The sequence below is a fragment of the Sorex araneus genome, chromosome 3, assembly GCF_027595985.1.
Source record: "Sorex araneus isolate mSorAra2 chromosome 3, mSorAra2.pri, whole genome shotgun sequence".
Classification (NCBI taxonomy): Eukaryota; Metazoa; Chordata; class Mammalia; order Eulipotyphla; family Soricidae; genus Sorex; species Sorex araneus.
The window spans coordinates 236,099,584-236,120,944 of record NC_073304.1 but is presented as its reverse complement, the minus strand read 5'-3'; the positions used below and the strand labels follow the sequence as shown (position 1 = coordinate 236,120,944).

Sequence of the window (21,361 nt, the reverse complement as noted above, 5' to 3'; positions counted from 1 at the left end):
GAGCCGGCTCCCGGCTCAGGTGCTTCCCCGGGGCCGGAGCGGGGTTGGCAGCCGGCCCCCGCCCTGCATCTCCGGGATTGGCCGTGCCGCCTGCCTTCTGCCCACACGCCAGGCACCCTGGGACCCCGGGCTGCTGGCCCTGCTGGCCCCACCATCCACTTCCCTCCCTGGTTCCTCCCCAGAACCGCCAAAACAAGGGGGCAGGAAAAATGAGAGGGGTCACCTCTGCAGGGTGGCCAGGGTAGCTCTGACGTGGGACCCCCGGCCCCCGGGCCCTGTCCACTGCCAAAGGCGCCCCTGCCTCGTGGTAGGTGTCCACGAGCCTCTTAAACACGGTCCCGGGCTCGGCGCGCTTCGCAGCTTGCCCAGCCTTCCCCGATGCCCGCCCCGGGACGCTGTATGGACCGCGGGAGCCGGGAACTCGCGGGCCCAAGGTCACACGGCGAGGGAGGGCGGCGGGCTCGAACCCGGGGCGCGGGGCCCGCGCGTGGGGTCCGGGTCCGGGCGCGCGGCGGGCGGGCGGGCGCGGGGCGGGCCGGGGCGGGGCGGAGGCGGCGGGGCCCCGGCGGGGCGGGCGCGGGGCGGGCGGCGGCGAGCGCCGGGCACAGGCGGCGGCGGCGGGCGACGCGCTGCCCGGCCCGGACGGAGCGGGCGGGCGGGCCAGGCCGCGGGCGAGCGCGGGGCGCGGGTCGGGCCCCGGCGGGCTCTCGGCGCGGGCGCGGCGCCCCTTCCCCGCGGTGAGTGGCGGCGGGCGGCGGGCCGGGGGCGCCAACTTCGCCACCAACTTGCGCTGGGCTCCGGGCGCCCCGGCGCGGGCAAGGACGCGCGGCCTCGGGACACTGGGGGGAGTCCGAGCAGGGGGCGGCCGGCGGCCCCGGGGACCCGACCTGGGGGTGGCATCCGAGGGGACCGGCGCGGCGGCCGCGAGGGAAGGACGCGCGCGGGGCGCCCGAGACCTGCGTCTTCGGGGCACGAGGCCCCCCCAGTTCCCGCCCCGCCGGAGGAGGGGGCGGCGCGGCGCGCGGGGTCCGGGCGGCGGGACCCCCCCAACTGTTGCTGCCGGACACCCGGAGCGCCCAAGAGCAGGGGGCCGGGGACGCGCGGCGGGAAGGGGACTGTGTGCGCGTCTCCCTGCGCCCCGCTGCGGTCCTCCAGCCCGCCGGCCTTCCCCCTTCCTGGGGGGGGGGAACAGAACGCTGATAGGTCTCGGGGGTCAGCGTGGGCTTCCCGGGGCGGTGGGCGCTGACCACCTGCTGAGCCGGCCAGGGGGATCCGGGGCGCTGGAGGAAAGCGGGGCGCTGGGACACGGGAGCTGGGCCCCACAGCTGCTCGCAGGGGTCCGGGCAGGATCCCCGAGGCTGAGGGGGAAGGACGCCCCCAGCCCCCTGCGGAGGAACAGGGCTACCTGGGCGGGGGGCTGGGGGCGCCAGGGGCAGAGCCCCGCCGGCGAGCGGCCGTTCCCTCCCGCCGCGCTCACCCCGCGGGGCGCTGTGCCCGCCTGTGCGCTCGCCCCCCGGGATTCTGGCCGCAGCCCCGAGAGTGGTCGCGCTGTGGACCCCGCCGGGGCGCGCAGTGGCTGAGGGGGACAGGGTAAGGAGCTTCTCGGGGGCCTGTCACCGCGCTCGGGAGCGCGGCTCGTCCCGGAGCCACCGTCGGGTCGGAGCCGGCTCCTAAACTCCGTCGAGGGGCGTGAACGTGTCCCAAGAAGCGAGGCGCGGGGACTCCGGGGCCTGTGGAGGCCCTAGTGGGCGCTGGGACCCCGCCCCCGCGCGCCGGTGGCTGAGACCCGGCGTGGGGCCGCGGGGTGGGGGGGTCTCAGAGAGGGCAGCCCCGCAGGGGGTAGCCGCGGGGCTGGGGGTCTCCGCGCGTGCTGCCCAGACCGGCCGCCAGGAGGCGTGGCCAGGTCCCCGCGCCCCGCCGCCGCCACCGCCGCATCGCGAGTGTCCTTGAGCCGCGGGTGACAGTGGTTCTCGTCGCTCGCGCCCCCTCCTCGCGTGGGGGGGAGCCTGATGCCACGTTCTCTATGAATTATTTATCGCCGGCCTAAAAATACCCCGAACTTCACGCCTGGGTGTGAGAGATTCCTACAGAGGGGAGGGGGTGGTCGCCCCCCGGGGAGGGGGCAGTGGGGGGCAGCAGGGGCGGTGGAATCCTGGGGGGAAGGAGAAGTCAGGGAGCGCAGCCCTGGGAGCTAGGTAGAGGGGTAGCGTCCTCACGTGACACCCTGGTGGGGTACTTGCTCCAGGCAGGACGGCCAACAGAAAAGCAGTGGACCCCAGATTCCCCTGCTCCCGCGTGGGGAAACGCCAGGAATCCTGTCTCCAGGCAGGGAGCAGCAGTGCCAGGGGTGCCAGGCTGGTGCCCAGGAGCCTGGCAGAGCCATGAACACGCAGACACTCAGGCCTGTGGGGGCGATGCAGAATGTTCCAGACCACTGGCCGCTGCCACCATCCCGCTGGATTTTTTGGGGGGTCCTGGGGCCCAGACCACGCAGACACCAGAGCGGGAGTACCGCGGGCAGGAAGCCTGCCTTGCATGCAGCCGGCAGGGGCTCAGTCCCAGCACCCCAATGCCAGGGCTGACCCCCGCCACGGAGCCAGGAGTAAGTCCCCTGGGCCCAGACCAGCCGACATGAGCTGATATCAGCCGATAGGAGAAGGGATATCAGAAGGCCTGAAAGTTCTGGAAATTTCTCTCTGATGCAAGCAGGAGGTTTTGGGAAGAGGGTGGCCCAGCCCCGGAGGACCACGGGGCAGAGGGCCCGGGGATAGCAAACAGCGCTGGTCACCAGCCCGGCAGGAGTGTGGGGTCCTTCGGGGGACCAAGGCGGCAGGCACCCTGACTAGAGGAACATTCCAGACGAAGGAGCAGGCAGGGGTGGGGCAGGAGTGGGGAGGAGGAAGGGCCCATTCCCTCTGGCCTGGTGAGGCGCCCCAGAAGTCTGTGACGTTTGCCCCATTCCTACTGGAGGGTCAGTGACTTTCCAGCAGGGCCTCGACTTCCACCCTGGGCCCTACACCCAGAGCAGCCCCCTCGAATAGAAGGGCAGGGGGAGTGCAGAGGCCCAGGCCACCGGCTTCCCCTGCAGGGGCCCCGGGTTCTTTCCCAGCACCATGTGGTCCCCAAACCCCACCGGGTGTGGCTGCCCCCAAAGAAAACATTTTTTGGGGGGAATCACACCTGGCGATGCACAGGGGCTACTCCTGGCTCTGTACTCAGGAGCTACCCCTGGTGGTGCTCAGGGGACCATATGGGGTGCTGGGAATCGAACCCGGGTCGGCCATGTGGAAGGCAAACGCCCTCCCCACTGTGCTATCGCTCCAGCCCCCAAGAAAACATTAAGAAGCAGGAAGAAGTAAAATGGATTTTCGGGCTCTTTTGTTTCACCCTGTGACTTCCTTTGTTTGAGGTTTCGTTTGTTTGTTTGGGGGGCCACCCCCAGAGATGCTCAGGGCTTCCTCCTGGCTCTGCAGTCAGGAATCACTCCTGGCGGTGCTCGGGAGACCCTATGGGATAACGGGGATCAAACCCGGGCCAGACGCATCTGAGGCAAGCGCCCTCCCCGCTGTCCTGCCCCGTTACCTGCTGTCTGAATTAGGTCAGTTACAACAGGTAATCGATGTAAAAATAGGAATGAGACATTCTGCAGGTTCCCTCCGTCCGGCTCTTGGATGTTCTGTGCGCTTTACACGGGCTGGGGAGCTGAGCCCAGGTGCTTGACTCTTCCCCGTGACCGGTGGCAGCTGTTTTGGGTGGCAGAGATCTAGGGCTTGGGCGGGGGACAGTCAGGGAGGGGTGTAGGGGGCGCTTTCGAGGAGGGGGAAGGGAGGCATTGGAGGCCTTGCAGGGGGAGAGCAAGCCTTGAGTCCTCATGGCCGGATAATTATTGTATGTGTTGGGGGGGGGCTGGGGGCTACACCCAGTGATGCTCAGGGGCTACTCCTGGCTCCACATTCAAGACTCAATCCTGGCAGTGCTGGGGGGGGGGCTATATGAGTTAGCGGCATGCAGTGTAAGTGCCCCCCCTTGCTGTACCGGCTCTCCGGCCCTCTTGGCTAGATAATTGAAAATTCCTGAGACCGGAGTGATAGTACAACTGGTCCGAGCTTGCCTTGCATGCCGCCAACTTGGGTTTGATCCCCGGCATCCCATAAGCCCCCCCCCCCCCCGAGCCCGCCCGGAGTCATGCCTCAGTGCAGAGCCAGGAGTAACCCCTGAGCATGGCTGGGCATGGCCCAAAGCCAAAAATAAACAAACAACAACAAAAGAAGAAAATCCCTTCATAGCAAGAGTGGCCACGGGCTGGCTTGGGAGTCTGCCCCGAATGTAGGCGCAGTGAGGTGGGGGCCCAGACCCTAAATCAACCGGACGTGGGGGGGGGATGTCAAGGGCAGCAGATAAATGCAGCCTCCCGCCCGCTGCCCCGCGCTGCCTCTCGGCCCTGAGCAGTCAGGCGACGCTCCATGGCGCGTGAGCATCTGGGCTTTGATGCTCGCCAGTCCCTCTCCCGGGACAAAGAGCGCTGGAACAGGGACGAATGGGGACGAGGTTCAGCGGCACAGCGGGTGTGGGCTGCCGGATGCTGGCAGCGGGGCACTCGGCGGCTCCCGGCGTCCACGCCTCCCTGGAAAGGGGCTCACTGAGGTTCGTCCCCCGGCAGCGCCGGGGTTCAGGCCCAGGGAGCAGGAGCGCCCACCAGGACTCCCCTGAAGGAGCTGCAGCGCCCACGAGACTCATCTCCGGCTGCTCCTTCTGAACGGCTGTCCCCGACCACCCTGGCCCCCAGGCCCCCATGCCCCTCCAGCCCTGCAGCTTCTGCAGCCCATCTCTTAGCTGGGGGCCCATGCACCCATGCATGCACACATATGCACACACGTGCACGTGTGTGCTCTCACATATGTACACTTCTGCACGCACACATAATGCACACACACACGTGTATACACTCACACATGTGTGTGTACAAACATGGGCCTCTGTGTCTCCCTTAGCACTCTGGAGAGTTTCTTGAATGTTCCCTGCCAGCCCTTGCTCTCCCCTGCGCCCTGGCTTCCCTGTAGATAGAGACCAGCAAGAAACAGGATATTTTGGTCTTGTTTTTGGGTCCCACCAGCTATGCTCAGGGGTCACGCCTGGCTCAGCACTCAGGAATCACTCCTGGTCATGCTCGGGACCATACAGGATGCCGGGGATGGAACCCGGCTTGGTCGTGTCCGAGGCGAGTGTCCCACCCACTGTACTGTCACTCCAGCCCCAAGAACTCTGGCTTTGGAAGAGACAGTCCAGGGGCGAAGGTTCCCGCTGGCACGTGGCTCAGCCTGGCTCTAACCCCTGCACGGCACCGTCCCCCAAGCATGACCAGGACTGAACCCTGAGCCCTTCTGGGTGTCACCCAAACCTCCCCCAAAAAATTTGACTTTGGGGGCTGAAGCAGTGAAGAGCTTGGTAAGAGCTTGCTTTGCACACGGCCACCCGGGTCTTTGCCCGGCATCCAGGTGGCCCCTGAACACTGCAGGAGAGACCCCTGAGCACAGCCAGAGAGGCAAAACCCGAAAAAAGGATGAGGGCTGGGCTGATAGTGCAGCAGGGAGGGCACTTGCCTTGCAAGCAGCCGGCCTGGCCAGGTTCAGTCCCCGGCAGCCCGTGTGGTCTCTGAGCGCTCCCAGGAGTGACCCCGGAGTGCGGAGCCAGGGGAAGCCTGAGCACCGCCAGGTTTAGTGCCCCCCAGACAAGTTTTTAAAAGAGTCTTGTTTGGGGCGAAGATGGCAGAGCCCTTGGGGCTGGAGCAATGATAGCACAGCGGGGAGGGCGTTTACCTTGCACGCGGCCAACCCGGGTTCGATTCCCAGCATCCCATATGGTCCCCCAGCACCGCCAGGAGTGATTCCTGAGTGCAGAGACAGAAGTAACCCCTGTGCATTGCCGGGTGTGACCCAAAAAGAAAAAAAAAAGATGGCAGACCCTGGGGGACCCAACGTGCATGGGCTATGACCCCCTCACCTGTCTGGCTCTGAGTCCCCATCCGAAGCAGCAGCGTGTCCCTGGGACCACAGGGGCCCCGTGACCTGTGGCCCGTGCATGGGGGAGCACCACGGGCAAGACGCTGCATGCTCGTGGGGGACCTGGGGCCCCACAGAATCAGGCAGAAGAGCGGCTGCTAGCTGAAGTGGGATGTGTGTGGGGCGGGTAGGGATGGCAGGACCTGGGTCGAGGGGCCACAAGTAGCGCCAAGATTCACGTGGGATGGAGAGACGCGTGTGCACGCCTGTGTGGTGAGAGGCAGCTCTGGGATTACTGCAGGCAAGAGGATTTGGAAATGCCAGAGAGACAGCCCAGCCCTGGCCTCACACATGACATGGCATAGGGTCCCCCAAGGTCTGCCAGAAGTGACCCTGGAGTACAAAAACAAACCAAAAATTAAAAAAAAAAAAGTACTTAAAAACAGCCCAGAGAGATTGAGACACTCCCCCAAGGTCACACAGCTTGCAACCGGTCTGCCCAACTCACACCCATGCACTTGGACCCTAGAGCAGCCTCTGCTGTGACGCTTCCTGGGGCAGGGGCTGACGACCCCCTCACCGGTCTGGCTCTGAGTCCCCATCGGAAGCAGCGGCGTGTCCCAGGGCTGCATGGCAGGTCCTGGGATCACAGGGGCCCCGTGACCTGCCTAGGCCAGCGAGCTGGGCGCCAGAAGGGGGGCGTCACTGGGCCCGTACCCCGACTCCTGTGCCCCCAGCCCCCAGCTCTTTGGCTGCCCTGGTTACTCGCTGACCTGTCTCTGTCTGTCTGTCTGTCTGTCTGTGTCCTTCCTGCGTGGCCTGTCTCTGCCGACTTCCAGGTGTGTCTCTGGCCCAGCCGTCTGCCCCGGGGTTCGCCTGTGCCCCCCGCCTCTCCCCCTCCCATGCCCGGGCCGGTCTCCCCGCAGGACCCCGCGGTGGACATGGGCAGCGCCCTGGGGCCGGCCCTGCTGCTCACCTCCCTGCTGGGGGCCTGGGCGGGGCCGGGCGCGGGGCGGGGCCAGCCGGCCGTGACGGTGGCCGTGGTGTTCGGCAGCTCGGGGCCCGCGCAGGCCTCGGGCCGCACCCGCCTCACCCCGCAGAACTTCCTGGACCTGCCCGTGGGCATCCAGCCGCTCACCGTGGGCGTGAACCACACCAACCCCAGCAGCCTCCTCACGCAGATCTGCGGGCTCCTGGGTGCCGCCCGCGTCCACGGCATCGTGTTCGAGGACAACGTGGACACGGAGGCCGTGGCCCAGATCCTCGACTTCGTCTCCTCCCAGACGCACGTGCCCATCCTCAGCATCAGCGGCGGCTCCGCGGTGGTCCTCACCCCGAAGGTACCTGCCCGGGCGGGGCCCGGAGCCGCCTCGGGAGGGGGATGGGGTGGGGGGGCCAGGAGCAGGGGTGGGGTGGGGTGGGAGAAGGCTGTGGGCCGCGCCCAGTTTTCTGTGATTTTCCCACTGGGCCCTGGCGAGGGCCGGGGGTCAGCGGGTGGGGGCCAGCCCTGGGGATGGCTGCGGTCACTTCAGGGGAGTCACGCCCCCCGAGCTGGCCCTCCTCAGGGGGAGAAGAGCGTTCCCGGCGCCCCTTCACCCACACACAGTGGCCTAGAGGAGAAGCAGGCTGCCCCCAGGGGACCCCCAGAGCCCCCCTGAGCGCCCGTGTGGGCAGCAGCTGACGGAGAAATGAAGCGAGCACTGAGCTCTGAGCAGGGCCTGAGCGCCAGGGGGAGTGCTCCAGGTGGGGTGGGGGTGGGTCCCAGGGAAGGGGGCTGTTCGAGTCGGGCCCCCGGTGGGAGTGAGCGGAGCGTAAGGAGAGACCTGCTCGGGCTCGTCTGTCTCTTGTGCTCAGCTTTGCCCTAATCTACTGGCTTGGGGGTCTGGCGAGAGGGGCTGCGCCCAGTTCCCTGCCTGGGGACACTCCTGGGCTGCTTCGGGACCACCTGGTGCTGGGGACGGGGCCTGGGACTCCCGCAAGGCTCGGCCTGGTGGCTGCTCTCCAGCCCTGCTCACGTTTTTCTTTTTCTTTTTAATTTTTTTTCTTTCTTTTTTGCTTTTTGGGTCCCACCGGCGATGCACAGGGGTTCCTCCTGGCTCTGCACTCAGGAATCACTCCTGGCGGTGCTTGGGGGACCCTATGGGATGCTGGGAATCGAACCCAGGTCAGCCGCGTGCAAGGCAAACACCCTCCCCGCTGTACTCTCGCCCCTGCCCCCCTGTTCCTGTTTCTTATGGAGCCTTTTACCCCAAAGCGGATGATTACAAACTCACAGGTCCCACCGCTCCCGGCCTGCCCCATCTCTGCTCCCCCTCCTCCCTCTTTTGTACTAATTGTAATCAAAGCCCAGACCCTGTACTATGCCATCCACAAACAATTCAGTGCCTATCGCTAGTAGACAGGGCTTACACACACACACACACACACACACACACACACACACACACACACACCATCATCCTCATCAATCACCATCATCCCATACAGTGAAGAGTAAAATCCCTCAATGTCACCAAGTATCCAAACAGTGTTCAGATTCTCCCAAGTATCATCAATGTTAATTTTGTTTTTGTCTCTTTGGGTCACACCCAGTGATGCTCATGGTTACTCCTGGCTCTGCACTCAGGAATTACTCCCGGCAGTGCTTGGGGTCCACATGGGATACCAGGGATCAAACCCAGGTCAGGCACGTGCAAGGCAAACGCCCTCCCGCTGTGCTATCTATCGCTCCAGCCCCGTCAATGCTAAGTTTTGAACTTATTGCTTGAAGCAGGAGCCAGACTAGGTGCCCTCGTGGCATTGTCCTGACTTTGAGTCCCTGTTTCAAGGCCTCCCTTCACCCTGTTTCTATTTTCCATCTTGCCACTTTTAAATTTATTTTTATTTTTTTTTATTTTGTGCGGGAAGGATACTCTTAGTAGCTTGCCAGACTTTCTGAGAGGGACAGAGGAATTGATCCCGGGTCAGCTGCTTGCAAGGCAAATACCTTACCTGATGTGCTATCACTCCTGGCCAGCTACCCGTGGCGTATTCGATATGCCAAAAACAGTAATAACAAGTCTCACAATGGAGACGTGACTGGTGCCCGCTCGAGCAAATTGATGAATAATGGGACGACAGTGCTACAGTGCAGTGCTTTATTTTGTGGCTTTTGGGCCACACCCAGTGGTGGTCAGGGGTTACTCCTGACTGCTCTGAGGAATTACTCTTGGCGGTGCTCGAGGGACCCTATGGGATGTCGGGGATCGAACCTGGGTTGGCCGCGTGCATGGGTGAGCGTCCTACCCCTGCACTATCTCTCCAGTCCTGAGATCTTGCAATTTTTTGTTGAAGGAACGTGACTGGCAGTTTTTGTTTTGTTTTTGAAAAGATGGAGAAGTTGCCACGCAGGGAAATGCTGAGTGAGGGAAGGGCCGGGCTGGGGGGTGGGAGTCGGGGCGCAGGAGGAACCAGAAGAGGGACTACCTCACTGCCAGGCTGCACCCCGAGTAGCGGTGCCAGTCCCCCTGAGCGCCCCCTAAACTTCTCAGAGCCTTAGTAAAAGCAGAGATGCCGCCTGCGGTTGTCCGAGGGTGCCTGGCTCTGGGGCTGCCCCTCTAAACTAGCAAGATCGCCCGAAAAGCTTCTCTCAGAAAGCATAACCCTGCGGGAAGGGCTCCAGCCCGTCCCTCGACCAACCGCAGGGACCCCTCCCCGTTCCCCGCACCCCAGGGAGTCAGCGGGGTGAGCCCCACCAAACGCAAATCCCCGGGCGCCCCGCTAGACCGGGGCACCCCTGAGGTGAGCGCGGAGGGTATCTGCGGGTCCCGGAGGTCGGTGCGCGGGTGGGTGGGTGGGGTCGCCCCGCGGGGGGGCCGCGCCGGGGGTGGGGTGGGGCTCGGCCGGCCCCGCCCCGTCTCAGGCCCCGCCCCCGCAGGAGCCGGGCTCCGCCTTCCTGCAGCTGGGCGCGTCGGTGGCGCAGCAGCTGCAGGTGCTGTTCAAGGTGCTGGAGGAGTACGACTGGGGCGCGTTCGCCGTCATCACCAGCCTGCACCCGGGCCACGCGCTCTTCCTGGAGGGCGTGCGCGCCGCGGCGGACGCGGGCGCGCCGGGCTGGCGGCTGCTGGACGTGCTCACGCTGGAGCTGGGCCCCGGCGGGCCGCGCGCGCAGACCCAGCGGCTGCTGCGCTCCATCGACGCGCCCGTGCTGCTGGCCTACTGCTCGCGCGACGAGGCGCAGGTGCTCTTCGACGAGGCGGCGCGCGCCGGCCTGGTGGGGCCCGGGCACGTGTGGCTCGTGCCCAACCTGGCGCTGGGCAGCACCGACGCGCCCCCGGCCGCCTTCCCCGTGGGCCTCATCAGCGTGGTCACCGAGAGCTGGCGCCTCAGCCTGCGCCAGAAGGTCCGCGACGGCGTGGCCGTCCTGGCGCTGGGCGCCCACGGCTACCGGCGCCAGCACGGCGTCCTCCCCAGCCCCGCCGAGGACTGCCGCGGCCACCCCGGACCCGTGAGCCCTGCCCGGGAGGCCTTCTACAGGTGGACACTTCTCCGGGGCAGGGCGGGTGGAGGGGCGGGGGGGGGCGGGAGCTGGGACTCGCTGGCCGCACCTCCCACGAGTTGTGCGTCCCGGGACAAGTTACCGCCCCTCTCTGGGCCTTCCTTCCCTCTTCTGGAGAAAGGGGGTGTGCATGAGGATGGGGGGCAGGTAGGGGCACACCGCGGTGAGCCGCGCCATGGGCCTGGTGAGTTAGGAGGGTGGGGCAGAAGGCAGGGGAGGGGGGCCCGGTGCTGACTCCCGCCCTGCACCCCTGCAGGCACCTGCTGAACGTCTCCTGGGAGGGCCGGGACTTCTCCTTCGGCCCCGGGGGCCACCTGCTCCAGCCCACCATGGTGGTCATCGCTCTCAACCGGCACCGCCTCTGGGAGATGGTGAGAAGGGGGTGACCCCGGGCCCTCGGGTCTCCCTCTTGGCCCCCACGGAGCAGAGTCCCTTTCGTCCCCTCTCCAGCCCCTCGGGGTCAGTCTGCTGGGCACCCCAGGCCGGGGGAGGAGCCTCTGCTCCAGCCACCCCCGTGACCAAGGCCTCTCAGCCCTGTCCTGCATGAGGGACCCGGCTGGTGCTGGCCACTGGGGTACAAGCAGAACTTGGGGACACTGGGGGGCACGGGGGGGAGAGCAGAGTCAGGCCTGTCCACAAAGGAGGAAACTGCGGAAGGCTTCGCCAACTTTGAGATTGGGGCCAGGCTGTGGTGGCCGAGAAGCCGGTCGGGAAGAGATCGAAGTAGCCTGGGACTGCATTTGCCTTGCACGTGGCCGACCCGGGTTCGACTCCCAGCATTCCATATGTCCCCTGAGCACCGCCAGGAGTAATTCCTGAGTGCAGAGCCGGGAGTAACCCCTGTGCATCTTCGGGTGTGACCCAAAAAGAAAAACAAAACCAAACCCTGATCAGATAGATAATAGAGCAGGTAGGGCTCGTGGCTGACCTGGGTTTGATCCCCCGACACCCCATGTGGTCCCCCTAAACCACCAGGAATAACTCCTGAGTACAGAGCCAGGAGTAACCCCAAAGGGAGGCCCCAGGTGTGACTCAAAAATAAACAAACAGGGGGCTGGAGCGATAGCACAGTGGGTAGGGCGTTTGCCTTGCACGCGGCCGACCCGGGTTCAATTCCCAGCATCCCATATGGTCCCCTGAGCACTGCCAGGAGTAATTCCTGAGTGCAGAGCCAGGAATAACCCCTGTGCATCGCCTGGTGTGACCCAAAAAGCAAAATAAATGAATAAATAAACAAAAAAACCACACCAAATCATAAATTAATTAAGCCATACCCAGCATCCTGAGTGCAACACCAAGTCATGTCATTGGGGCCTGATGAGTAGTTGGGCCTCACTGTTCAGTGCTCAGGCCCATGGGGCTAGGGGCCTCCAGGGTCACACCCAGAGTTGTTCAGGGGTCCACGAGATGCAGGACATCAAACCTGGGCCTCTCACATGCCCCAGCCCATTGAGCTATGTCTCCTGGAACATTCTTGGGTTATATTTGGGGTCACACCCAGTGGTCCTTGTGAAGGTTACTCCTGGTTCTGTGCTCAGGGTCGCTGCTCGGCAGTGTTCAGAGACCAGACCCGGGGATTGGACTAGGGTGGGGACACAAGCCAGGCAAGTGCCTCCTCCATAGTATTGTTCCTGGCCCTCAGGGGCTGTTTAAAGAAACACCTTTAGGGCATTATTTCATTTTTTGGGTCACACCCAGCAATGCTTAGGGGCTCCGCTGAGCTCTGCATTCAGGATTCCCTCCTGGCGGTTCTTGGGGGACCCTAAGGGATGCTGGGAATGGAACTTGGGTTGTTTGTGTACTAGGCAAGCGACCTCCCCACTGTACTCACTCCGGCCCCAGGGAGGGAGGAATCATGAAGGGCCCCATGTTCTCGGCTGACTTGGCACGAGGCCGGAGAACTGCAGGGGGGAGGCAGGCTCCCGTCTGGGCTTCAGGGGGATGACTCAGGCCAACAGCTGTGAGGATTGGAACGAGCAGGGCCCGGCGCCCAGGGAGGCGGCACGGAGCCCGCCCTCTTGGCTCATGCCCAGCCCTGTTCTCCAAGTGTTCCCCTCCCCCAGCGCCCCTGGAAAGAGCCCGGGCGCCTGGCAGGCCCTAGGCAGCGGGTGCAGGGAGGGGGCTGAGGCCGGGGGCTGAGGCCGGTCACACTCTGCAGGTGGGGCGCTGGGATCACGGCATCCTGCACATGAAGTACCCGGTGTGGCCTCGCTACAGCGCCTCGCTGCAGCCCGTGGTGGACAGCCGTCACCTGACAGTGGCCACGCTGGAGGAGCGGCCCTTCGTCATCGTGGAGAGCCCGGATCCCGGCACGGGCGGCTGCGTGCCCAACACGGTGCCCTGCCGCCGGCAGACCAACCAGACCTTCAGGTGGGCGGGGCGGGACTGGAATGGGCGTGGCCACCACGGGATGGGCGGGGCCATTATGGGAGGGGCGGGGCCGGAGCACGGGGGCGGGGCCGAGACTATGGACCTGGATGGGCGGTTCCGCTGTGGACAGGACCGGATGGGAAAGGGGCATTGGTGGGCGGGGCTGGAGGGGCGGGGCCACCGTGGGTGGGGTCGGGCATTGGTGGACGGGACTGGAGGGGCGGGGCCACCGTGGGCGGGGCCACGGTGGACGGACGGGATGGGAAAGGAATTAGTGGGCGGGGTGGAGAGGCGGGGCCGGGGCGGGCGGGGCGAATCCTGACACGCCCCCTTCTCCCCTCGGCTGCTTCAGCGGGGACGCCGCCCCCTATACCAAGCTCTGTTGCAAAGGCTTCTGCATCGACATCCTTAAGAAGCTGGCCAAGGTGGTCAAGTTCTCCTACGACCTGTATCTGGTGACCAATGGCAAGCACGGCAAGCGGGTGCGAGGCGTGTGGAACGGCATGATCGGGGAGGTAGGCGGCCCCCAGGGCCACCGCCCGCCCCGGTTTCCCCAAGGCGGCTCCAGTGCTGGGGCGCCACGGCTGGGGTTGCGTGCAGCCCGAGGAGAGCGCCAGGGGGCCCCCCTCCCATGCCGATCCCCACCCCAGGTGTACTACAAGCGCGCGGACATGGCCATCGGCTCGCTCACCATCAACGAGGAGCGCTCCGAGGTCGTCGATTTCTCCGTGCCCTTCGTGGAGACGGGCATCAGCGTGATGGTGGCACGCAGCAACGGCACCGTCTCCCCCTCGGCCTTCCTGGGTGCGGCTGCGCTGGAGAGTGGCCCGGGTCGGGGTGTGGAGCTGGGGGAGCCCCCAGAAGCCTGCACACAGCTCCAGGCTGGGGAGGCTGGCGCAGGCGGGGCAGGGGATGGAGGGGCAAGTGGTGGATGCTCCTTTCTGAGCCTGGGGTGGTATTGGGGGAACAGAGGAGGCCCCTGAGGAAAGGCGGGTGCCAGGAGAGAGAGTACAGCAGGCAGGGCACTGGCCTGGCACATGGCTGACCCAGGGCTGAACCTCAGCAATGCACAGGGGTCCCCAGAGCCCCACAGGGGTGATCATGGAGCACAGAGTCAGGAGTGAGCCCTGGGCACTGACTGGTGTAGCTCCCAAATTAAAAAAAAAAATGCTATTTTTTGGGCACTCACTGTTTAACCCTAACTATGTGCCAGGGCACTGTGCTGGGAATGCTTTGTTAAAGTCTCCTAGCTTTGGCAAAAAAGAGAGGGGGAAAGCCAAAACAAAAAGTTTAAGAAAGGAAAAACGACACACAGCATAGGGATTCCTTTTTTTTTTTTTTTCTTTTTAGGTCACATACAGTGGTGCTCAGGAGTTTCCCCTGGCTCTGCACTCAGGAATCACTTTTGGTGGTTCACAGGGGACTGGGAATCGAACCCTGGTCAGCCACATGCAAGTCAAGAGCCCTCCCCGCTGTGCTATCACGACAGCCCCAGGCTAGGGCTTCCAAAGGAGAGATGTGCTACCAGTGGCCAGAGAGATGCTTCAGTGGGTGAGGCACTTGCCTTGCATGTGGCCAGCCTGGGTTCAACCCCCAGCACCGTGAGGATCCCCTGAGCCTTGCCAAGAGTGAGCCCTGAGTGCAGAGCCAGGAGGAAGCCCTGAGCACCAGTGGGTGTGGTCCTAAAGCAAAAAAAAAAAAAAAGAAGAAGAAGAAGAAGGGCTGTTGTTGAGAGGGACAGGAGACCAGGATGCAGGGGACTTCTTCCGGGATGCTTGGCGGGGTGGGTCAGGGGGAGGGGGGAGGGGCTCCTTGGAGGGTGGGGCACCCCAGGGGAAGGGCCTGGAATTGCTTTGGACAGGCTGGAGGGGGGCGGGGCAATGCAGCATCTCCCCCACAGCCACGTGCACAGGTCCCAGACCAGGTTTGGGACAGGGCCCTCGTCCTGGATGGCCGAGCACCCAGTGGGAGATCCTGGGCGGTACCAAGAGCCTCTCTGCCATGGCAAAGGGGGTGACCCCAGTCCTGTGCTTTCCAGACTCTGGGGGGGGCAGCGGACCAGGAGAGCCTGGGGTGCAGACCCTGTATAGGATCTGTAGGTGGGAGCCCTGGGCTCCATCCCTAGTGCCACACGGTCCCCTGAGCACTGCTGGGAGTGATCCCGAGCACTGAGCCAGGAGTAGCCTCTGAGCACTGCCAGGTGTGCCCCCACACCCAAAATATCCAACCAAAGGTATATGGCTGATGAGCCTGACCTCCCGGGGGTGCTGAGCTGAGCGGGGCCCCCCACAGTGGGGCCCCGTCTGTCGCCGCCCACGTCCCGCCGTGCCCTGAGCCGCCGCCTGCTCCCGCAGAGCCCTACAGCCCGGCCGTGTGGGTTATGATGTTCGTCATGTGTCTCACCGTGGTGGCCATCACGGTCTTCATGTTCGAGTATTTCAGCCCCGTCAGCTACAACCAGAACCTCACCAGCGGCAAGAGTGAGTGAGCCCCCCGGTGGGCGTCCTGCATGTGGGGGTGTGGGGGGAGGGTGGCTGGGACAGCCGCTGACACCCCAGCCCCCGTGTCACCGCCCCACAGAGCCCGGGGGCCCGTCCTTCACCATCGGCAAGTCGGTGTGGCTGCTGTGGGCGCTGGTCTTCAACAACTCGGTGCCCATCGAGAACCCGCGCGGCACCACCAGCAAGATCATGGTGCTGGTGTGGGCCTTCTTCGCCGTCATCTTCCTCGCCAGCTACACGGCCAACCTGGCCGCCTTCATGATCCAGGAGCAGTACATCGATACGGTGTCTGGCCTCAGCGACAAGAAGGTGGCGGGGGGCCAGGGTGCGGGGACAGAGGGCTGGGCGGGGGACGTGTGGAGCTCAGCGGGGACTAGAACTGGGGGAAGCGGGCCGGGGAGGTAACACCGAGGGGAGAGGGCGCCTGCCTGGCGCGCAGCCCACCTAGATTCGATCCCTGGCACCCCGTATGGTCCCCTGAGCACTGCCAGGAGCGATCCCTCATTACGGAGCCAGGCGCCAGCCCTGAGTACCGCCAGGTGTGGCCCCAAAACCAAAACCTGGAGGCGGGAGCAGGAAGCCAGGGAGAGAGATGGCTTAGGCCCACTGACCAAGCAGGCACGTCACTCCTGGCCCTGGCCTCAGTTTCCCCACTTGTACCCCAGGAGTGGCTTGGGTGGTGTGCCAGGCCGCCTGCCCTCTGCCAGCCCTCTGCACTGACAGCAGCCTCTCTGCCCGCAGTTCCAGCGGCCCCAGGACCAGTACCCGCCCTTCCGCTTTGGCACGGTGCCCAACGGCAGCACGGAGCGGAACATCCGCAGCAACTACCGCGACATGCACACACACATGGTCAGGTTCAACCAGCGCTCGGTGGAGGACGCGCTCACCAGCCTCAAGATGGGGTGCGTCCTCACTGGTGGGCCCCCACTCCCCCGGGTCCCCCCCTGCCGTGGGTCGGCCTCAGACGCACGCTGGGGATAGCAGAGACAGTGAGCTGGTCTGCGGGGCTCCCGGGCTCAGGCCGTGAGGTCTGGACACTGGGGTGCAGAGACACAGGGCTGGGGTGTGCCCACACCCACAGGGGTGGGTCTAGCTGGGGCCTTTGAGCACCTGCAGGCTGCAGAGGTGGGGTGTCCCCCGGCTCCGGGAGCAGGGAAGCTGGGGTCCCGGTATTCTCCGCCCATCTCCGCTCCTGGGTGGTGCTCAGCGGGCTCCTCCCCATGCTTGGGGACCCCCCAGCCCGCAGGCTGCCCGGCCTGATCTTGGCCTGCCCGCAGGAAGCTGGACGCCTTCATCTACGACGCGGCCGTGCTCAACTACATGGCGGGCAAGGACGAGGGCTGCAAGCTGGTCACCATCGGCTCGGGCAAGGTCTTCGCCACCACGGGCTACGGCATCGCCATGCAGAAAGGCTCCCACTGGAAGCGACCCATCGACCTGGCGCTCCTGCAGTTCCTGGGGGACGGTGGGTGGCGCCCGTGTGGGGACACTGGGGGGCGGAGCCAGAGAGCAGGCCAGCCCCTCCGCCTTCGCTCTTTTTTTTTTTTTTGGGTCACACCCGGCAATGCACAGGGGTTACTCCTGGCTCATGCACTCAGGAATTACCCCTGGCGGTGCTCAGGGGACCCTATGGGATGCTGGGATTCGAACCCGGGTCGGCCGAGTGCAAGGCAAACGCCCTACCCGCTGTGCTATCGCTCCAGCCCCCGCCTTTGCTCCTGATGCCTGTGGGTTGGGGGGGTCTCTGGGGGTGCAAGGCTGAGATGTGGGGTGAGTATTAGGAGCTCCCAGAAAGAGCCCTGACTTTGCAGGGGGGGAGTCCCCCAAACGTAGAAAGACAAGCGCACAGTCAGGCCGCATAGTGGGAACCGGGGTGGATTCTGAACATAGTTTTGCCCCCACAGCCCCTTTTTCTCTCTTGAGGGCCGGGAAAGCGCCAGGCCCCGCCTAGGCCCAGAGTCGGGGTGTGGCTGGCCATGGGGGTGGGGCCGCTGCGTGAGTCTGCCCGGGTGGGGAGCACCCTTTGCAGTAAGGTCCCTCCTGCTTCCCCCAGCACCCGGAATCCCCGCAGTGATGGAAAGGGAGTGTCTGGGGTTCCTGGCCGGGGGAGGGGGGAGTGGCATGCCTAGGGCTTTTGTCCCCACGTGCCACCCTACCTTGATGCCCCGTTTGGAGGAAATTACTGTGTGCCTGGTGTGTCGGCTGGAGCCACTGCACTGCCGGGAGGGCGCTTGATCCCCAGCACCCCACACGGCCCCCTGAGCACCGCCAGGAGTAATTCCGGAGTGCAGAGCCAGGAGTAACCCCTGAGCATCGCCGGGGCGCAAAAACGAACCTATGAGGCCAGTGAAGTGAGCGCAGGAGGGGTCCCAGCAACAGGCGTCCATGGGCGCGGGTGGGGTCACCCGCGTGCCGTTGGCCCTTGGACACCCCACGACCCCCGCCCTGGGGCCCCCCTGGCAGGCCCGGGTGAGCTGGGGGAAAGGGTCCCTCCTGAGCCAGACGTGCCCCCCTCCCCAGGGGAGACCCAGAAGCTGGAGACGCTGTGGCTGTCGGGGATCTGCCAGAACGAGAAGAACGAGGTGATGAGCAGCAAGCTGGACATCGACAACATGGCGGGCGTGTTCTACATGCTGCTCGTGGCCATGGGGCTGGCGCTGCTGGTCTTCGCCTGGGAGCACCTGGTCTACTGGAAGCTGCGCCACTCCGTGCCCGACGCGTCCCGGCTGGACTTCCTGCTGGCCTTCAGCCGGGTGGGTGCCCGCCCGCCCTGCCCGCTTGGCAGGTGCCCCCGTTAGGGGTCCAAGTGGATAAGTCTGAGAGACCCCGACTCTTGTGGAGGTGGGGGGCTCTGAGGTTCCCGGAGCTTCCGGGCCTGCCCGCACCCCCTGCAGAGGGTGGCAGAGCCCGCGGCCAGGGCAGAGGCTGGGCCCGTGCAGCCCTTTTGGCCAGTTGCAAGCTGAGTGTGTTTTGTTTGTGTTGACTTTTTGGGTCACACCCGACAATGCTCAGGGGTTCCTCCTGGCTCTGCACTCAGGAGTTAGTCCTGGCTGTTCCCCGGGGGACCCTATGGGACGCCGGGGATGGAACCCGGGGTGGGCAAGCTGGGTGAGTTTTGGAGTGAACTGTCCTGCTGCCTCCCCGCCAGACAGTGCCACTTGGAGCCCGAGCCGGGGCACCTCTAGGCCCTTAGAGCGCTGGACTGGGGCCACCGAAATAGTACGTTGGGGAGGGCACTTGCTTTGCACGTGGCCCGCCTGGGTTCCATCCCCAAGACCCCATCTGGCCCTCTAGGTCCCACCACCAGAAGTGATCCCTGAGCACTGGGGCGTTGGCCGCCGCCCAGGGGTCCGAGCTCACGTGTCCACCCCGTCCCCCCCCCACCCACTAACAGGGCATCTACAGCTGCTTCAGCGGGGTGCAGAGCCTGGCCAGCCCCGCGCGGCCGCCCAGCCCGGACCTCACGGCCAGCTCGGCCCAGGCCAGCGTGCTCAAGATGCTGCAGGCCGCGCGCGACATGGTGACCACGGCGGGCGTGGGCAGCTCTCTGGACCGCGCGGCGCGCACCATCGAGAACTGGGGCGGCGGCCGCCGGGCACCCCCGTCGCCCGCCTGCCCCTGCTCGCGGCCCTCCACGCCCGGCCCCGGCCCCGGCCCCGGCCCCGAGCCGGGCCGCCGCAGGCTCCCGCAGCTCCCGGGCCAGCCCCCGACGGCCGCGCCGCCCCCGCCCGACGGCTGCCGGGGCTGCGGGGCGCGGGGCGCGGGCCGGGCGGGGCGCGGGGGCGGGCGCCACCTCTGGGCCTGCGAGCGGCGCGCGCTCCCCGAGCGCCCCCTGTCGCCCGAGTGCCGCCACTACAGCTCCTTCCCCCGGGCCGACCGGTCGGGGCGCCCCTTCCTCCCGCTCTTCCCGGAGCCCCCCGAGTCCGAGGACCTGCCGCTGCTCGGGCCGGAGCAGCTGGCGCGGCGGGAGGCGCTGCTGCGCGCGGCCTGGGCCCGGGGTCTGCGCGCCCGCCACGCTTCCCTGCCCAGCTCGGTGGCCGAGGCGTTCGCCGCCCGCCCCAGCTCGCTCCCGGCCTGCTGCGCCCGCCTGGGGTGCGGCCACTGGGGGCCGGTGCAGCCCCTGCGGCTCCCCTCCTACCGCGAGGCCTGCCAGGAAGGCTGGTGGGCGGCGGTGCCCACCTGGCCGCACAGACAGCACGTGTGCCCCCACGCGCACGCCCCGCTGCCGCTCTGCTGGGGGCCTGCCTGCCCCGCCCTCCCGCCCTGTGCCAGCCACAGCCCCTGGCTCTCGGGGGCCTGGGGGCCACCGGGGCACAGAGGCAGGACCCTGGGACTGGCCACGGGCTACCGGGACAGTGGGGTGCTGGAGCAGGCGTGCAGGCCGCCTTGTGGGGTGCACGGCTACCCCGGACTTTGCACCTGGAGGCGGATCTCCAGCTTGGAGTCGGAAGTGTGAGCGCGTCCGCGGGATTCTCCGCCGGGCGCTGCCTCCTGAGGGCACAGGTGGGCCAGGGGCCTTTCTGGCTTCGGCCGTCAGACCCTGGCCACTGGGATCGCCAGCAGCTGATGTCATCATCCACGGGGACACTGGGAGCCCCAGGGTCACAGCCTCGCCACTGCCGTGGGGGCTGGGTCCCTGCTCCCCACCCCCTTTACCCAGCAAAGCCTGGGGAGGGGGCTCAGCCCTGCAAAGGGCTCCTGGGCGTGTCCCTGGGGCTGGGGGCTCTGCTCTCGAGCGCGGGTATTAAAGAGACGTTTGCAACCCCCGTGTCTGGCTGTCTCAGTCTGCACCCTGGAGGGGTGCCCGGGGGAGCACCGCAGGCGGGAGCCTGCCTGGGGCAGCTGCCTGGAGGGCGCTTCGGGAGAGGGAGCCGAGAGGCCTGGCGGCACCCGCCACTTGGTATTCCGTGCCAGCTTCTGCCCGTTGGGGCCGGATGTGACAAATGGCTCGGCACGAGTGGGTGCCCGGCAGTGATGACAGGGCTCACCCTTCACTCTCCTTGAAGAGCGGGGGCGGGGCGCACCCGGGGCCTGGCTGTGGGGAGGCGGCACAGGGGGCAGTGGGGGTGCCTCTCCGCTTACTGCTTACAGCGGCTTGCTGGCTAACAGAGCGTCAGGGCTGGGGCGGGCCCCGCCTTGCTGGAGCCGGGGCTGGGCGGTCCAAGGTTCTATTGTCTGAGTTCTTGCCTTTGGGGCTCCCAGCGGCCCCCCCCTTTTATCCTATGTCACAGCCTAGTCCGTGAATCCTGGAGGTGGGGGCACACCCAGCAATGCTCGGGGGTCACTCCTGGCAGGGCTCAGGGGGGCCCTATGGGGTGCCGGGGATCGAACCTGGGCCGGCCTCGGGAAAGAAAAGCGCCCTCCCCGCGGTCCTTCACTCTGGCCCCAAGGGCCAGCTAACAAAATACCTCCTGCTTGTGGACTTGTTTGTTTGTTTGGGGCACACTGGCAGCCTCGGGGCTGCGGCCCATTCAGAGCTTGGGGGAGTCTCTGGGGATACTCGGGGGCCGTGTGGTCCCGGGGCTTAGCTCGGGGCTCCCGCGTGGAAGCCTCTGCTTGGCTCTGCTTACGGTTTTCACGCCTGCGGTGCCAAATCTGGGGGTGTAGTTCACTCTCCCACCCCGGCCCACAGACAGCGGGCCCTGTGCCCTCACGCACACCAAACAGGAAATGGGCCGGGGCCTCAGAGTGACTCGGGTGCACCCCCAGCCCCACCAAACACCCTTCCAAGCGGCCCCCCTTCCGGTCCTGTGTCGCTTCTGGGCCACCCCCAGAACCAAGCGTTCGTGCTTTCTCTGAGGGCGGGGGAGGGAGCCGGGAGCCCCCGGGACAGTGGTCCCATCATTCATTCCATCTTCCCTGCACTGTGCTGCTTGCTTTGGGGCCCCACCTAGTGGTGCTCAGGGCTTACTCCTGGCTCTGTGCTCAGGGAACTCTCCTGCAGGCTGAGGGAC

At 65.8% G+C, this 21,361-nt stretch overlaps 1 protein-coding gene across 4 annotated transcripts; it reads left to right on the top strand.

Annotated features, from left to right (window-relative positions):
- The first annotated feature begins 114 nt into the window (after positions 1–114).
- On the top strand, positions 115–20,331 carry GRIN2C (glutamate ionotropic receptor NMDA type subunit 2C). 4 transcript variants are annotated; one of them, XM_055132996.1, is made up of 13 exons: positions 115–307; positions 6,839–7,339; positions 9,916–10,514; positions 10,793–10,907; positions 12,695–12,906; positions 13,259–13,421; positions 13,557–13,710; positions 15,261–15,386; positions 15,487–15,716; positions 16,149–16,309; positions 16,685–16,872; positions 17,928–18,160; positions 18,802–20,329. In XM_055132996.1, exons 2-13 carry the CDS (start codon positions 6,902–6,904, stop codon positions 19,861–19,863), a joined length of 3,681 nt encoding a protein of 1,226 aa, XP_054988971.1. In that variant the 5' UTR covers positions 115–307; positions 6,839–6,901; the 3' UTR covers positions 19,864–20,329. The 4 variants fall into 4 exon arrangements, with proteins under 4 accessions (XP_054988971.1, XP_054988972.1, XP_054988973.1 ...); XM_055132997.1 differs by lacking the exon at positions 115–307 and adding an exon at positions 349–434; XM_055132998.1 differs by lacking the exon at positions 115–307 and adding an exon at positions 626–737 and having other exon boundaries at positions 15,487–15,692; positions 18,802–20,331.
- Positions 20,332–21,361: the final 1,030 nt, after the last annotated feature.

Coding starts and splice junctions, on each gene's coding strand:
- GRIN2C (XM_055132996.1), top strand. CDS start 6,902: ATGCCCGGGCCGGTCTCCCCGCAGGACCCCGCGGTGGACATGGGCAGC. Junction 7,340..9,915: donor CGGTGGTCCTCACCCCGAAG/GTACCTGCCCGG, acceptor CCGCCCCCGCAG/GAGCCGGGCTCCGCCTTCCT. Junction 16,310..16,684: donor CTCACCAGCCTCAAGATGGG/GTGCGTCCTCAC, acceptor GCCTGCCCGCAG/GAAGCTGGACGCCTTCATCT.